At 32.4% G+C, this 2500-nt stretch overlaps 1 protein-coding gene across 1 annotated transcript in view; it reads right to left on the bottom strand.

Annotated features, from left to right (window-relative positions):
• Positions 1 to 2500, bottom strand: part of LOC106871191 (N-acetylglucosamine transporter UNC93A) — a 161554-nt gene that overhangs the window by 44 nt on the left and 159010 nt on the right. The window contains exon 5 of the mRNA XM_014917533.3: positions 1 to 1167. This exon is cut by the window's left edge and continues 44 nt beyond it. Coding sequence (XP_014773019.1) covers positions 932 to 1167 — 236 coding nt within the window. The 3' untranslated portion in view covers positions 1 to 931. The remainder of the gene's footprint in view (positions 1168 to 2500) is intronic.

The raw sequence follows: 2500 nt of genomic DNA, 5'->3' as shown, positions 1-2500 counted from the left end.
AGAAAGGAAAATCCAGAAAGAGAATAAAAGAGGAACTTACATATTTACACATATATACAATATCTACACACACACACAAACATACATGTATACATTTCACACTAACGTAAGTATCTTTATGTACATGCCTATATATGCATATGCATTCAAACATATATACATATACATACATACATACATATATATATATATATATAATGTACACACACACGCATATACACACACATAAATATATTTATAATATATATATCTTTGTATGCATATATGTGTCTTCGTGTGCACATGTATGTACGTATGAGAAAAAAAATACATATATGTATACACACACACACACACACACACACACACACACACACACACACACATATATATGTGTATGTTTAATATATATGATTGTATATGTATATATATATATGTGTATATGTATATATATATGTGTATATATATATGTATGTAGATGCTTAACTGTTTATGTATATCTATATATATGTGTATATATGTATATATATTATACATATATATACATATATACTTACATATGCATGTGCATATATATATGTATATATATATATATATGTATATATGAATATATATATATATATATGAATTCGTGAGAAAGGAGTTTAGAATACGTGAGACTAAAAATATGATGGTGATGAAAAAGAAGAGGAAGGTGAGTGAGAGAAATATGTATTACTATGATGTTGATATGGCCTCAATATATACATATTGTATATATGTACGTATTATATATATATATATATATATTATATATGTACGTATATATATATATGCGCATATATATATATACATGTATATATATATACATATATATATATATATAGCTGCAAGTATTGTGATATTATGTAGGAGAGAGAACAGAGAGATAGAGGGAGAGAGATAAAGAGATAGTGAGAATTTGAAGCGCCCTTTAGTGTCGCTCGTCGTCGAAGCTGTTATTTTCAGAATCGGTTTGTCGTACTTTGTACTCGGCTAGTACATAGCACATAATAGCTACTACGAGCAATGTCATCAGTAAGTAGAGTTGAGCAGCTACACACATGAACGTCCCGAAAGCAAAGGCAATTGTAAGTCCGAAGCTCTGTAGCATCCGGTAGTTGGCGAACGCCACGTCCGGTTCGTCTAGGCAGGTCAAACAGATCAGAGCTGCAAAAAAATTGAAAGAGATATAAGATAAAATAGAGTATATAACATCAATGATGATGGTTTGACATCATCATCATCATCATCAACAACAACAACGACAAAAACAACAACAATAACAATAATAACCTTTTCTACTACAAACACAAGTCCTGGAATTTTTGGGGTAGAGGCTAGTTGATTTCATTGACGCTAGTGTTAAACTGGTACTTATTTCTGCCTGCTCGCCGCCTTCAGAAATAATTACTAATTTTGACACAACGCAAACAATTTCGAGGAGAATATCATTGACCCCCAGTGCTTGACTGGTACTTCATCTTATCGATTCTAGAGTGATGGAAAGCAAAAATTGACCTAGTCAAAACCAAAGTGGATTTCAAAAACGTGTTAAAGGGGAAAAATAGAATGAAAAACAACTCCATGGCCAATATCTAACAAAAGCTAATCAGAGACGATGTAAGCGAATGTAAAATATAAACAATGGCTCAGAATCTCTGGACAGAAAACAGAAATTGAAGCTCTGATGCTAGCAGAACAAGACCAATACCTAACTACAAACAGTTACAAAAGCAAAATGCTAAAATTAAAATAAAAGGCTAGCGTCAAGTACTGACACCATCATTTCATGCTGCCCAGACCTCTGCCGGACCAAATAATATATTTTCCGGCATACAAATAAAATATTTTAGACCAAAATTTACAGTAAGAAACGATATGTAGATTTATTATACCTAGACGAATTTGGAGGACCAAAAATTCCATGTGAAATGGAACAGATTCTGAAAAGACAATGACGATGTCTGAATGTTTACATCATGTACTACATTGACTAGTGCGTCGGAAAATACGGTATGTACAGAGACACAATCGAGTCGATAGCTTTATCCATTGGGCAACATGCCAACACATCGATATAAAAATCGAGACAAGATATGGTATAAACACAAACCAAACGCAATCCATAACAACTACGATCTAGCAATAATCATCTGGGACATGTCTTATCAAAACTGACGAGGAGATGAAAGCAAATCGACCAGATGTGATGACCAAGGATGAAAAAAAAAAGAAAATACTTGCACACTGTTAGACATTGCAATCCTCTTTAAGTAAAAAAAAAATGCGAGAAAGGATGTGAGGAAACTATACAATTACAAGGATTTCGAAAATGAAATAAAAAAAGATGGACTTAAAAGTAAAAACAGTGCCAGTCATAACTGGAGCACTCGCTATGTTAAAAATACAATACTAGCAAAAGAATTCGAAACATGTTAGGGCTCTTTACCCAGCACAATCCACATATTACGTAAGACACTTAGTATTTCATTTTATCGAC

Source organism: Octopus bimaculoides, chromosome 18, assembly GCF_046866305.1.
Source record: "Octopus bimaculoides isolate indiv1 chromosome 18, ASM4686630v1, whole genome shotgun sequence".
Taxonomy (NCBI): Eukaryota; Metazoa; Mollusca; class Cephalopoda; order Octopoda; family Octopodidae; genus Octopus; species Octopus bimaculoides.
This window is presented reverse-complemented; position numbering and strand designations above follow the sequence as displayed.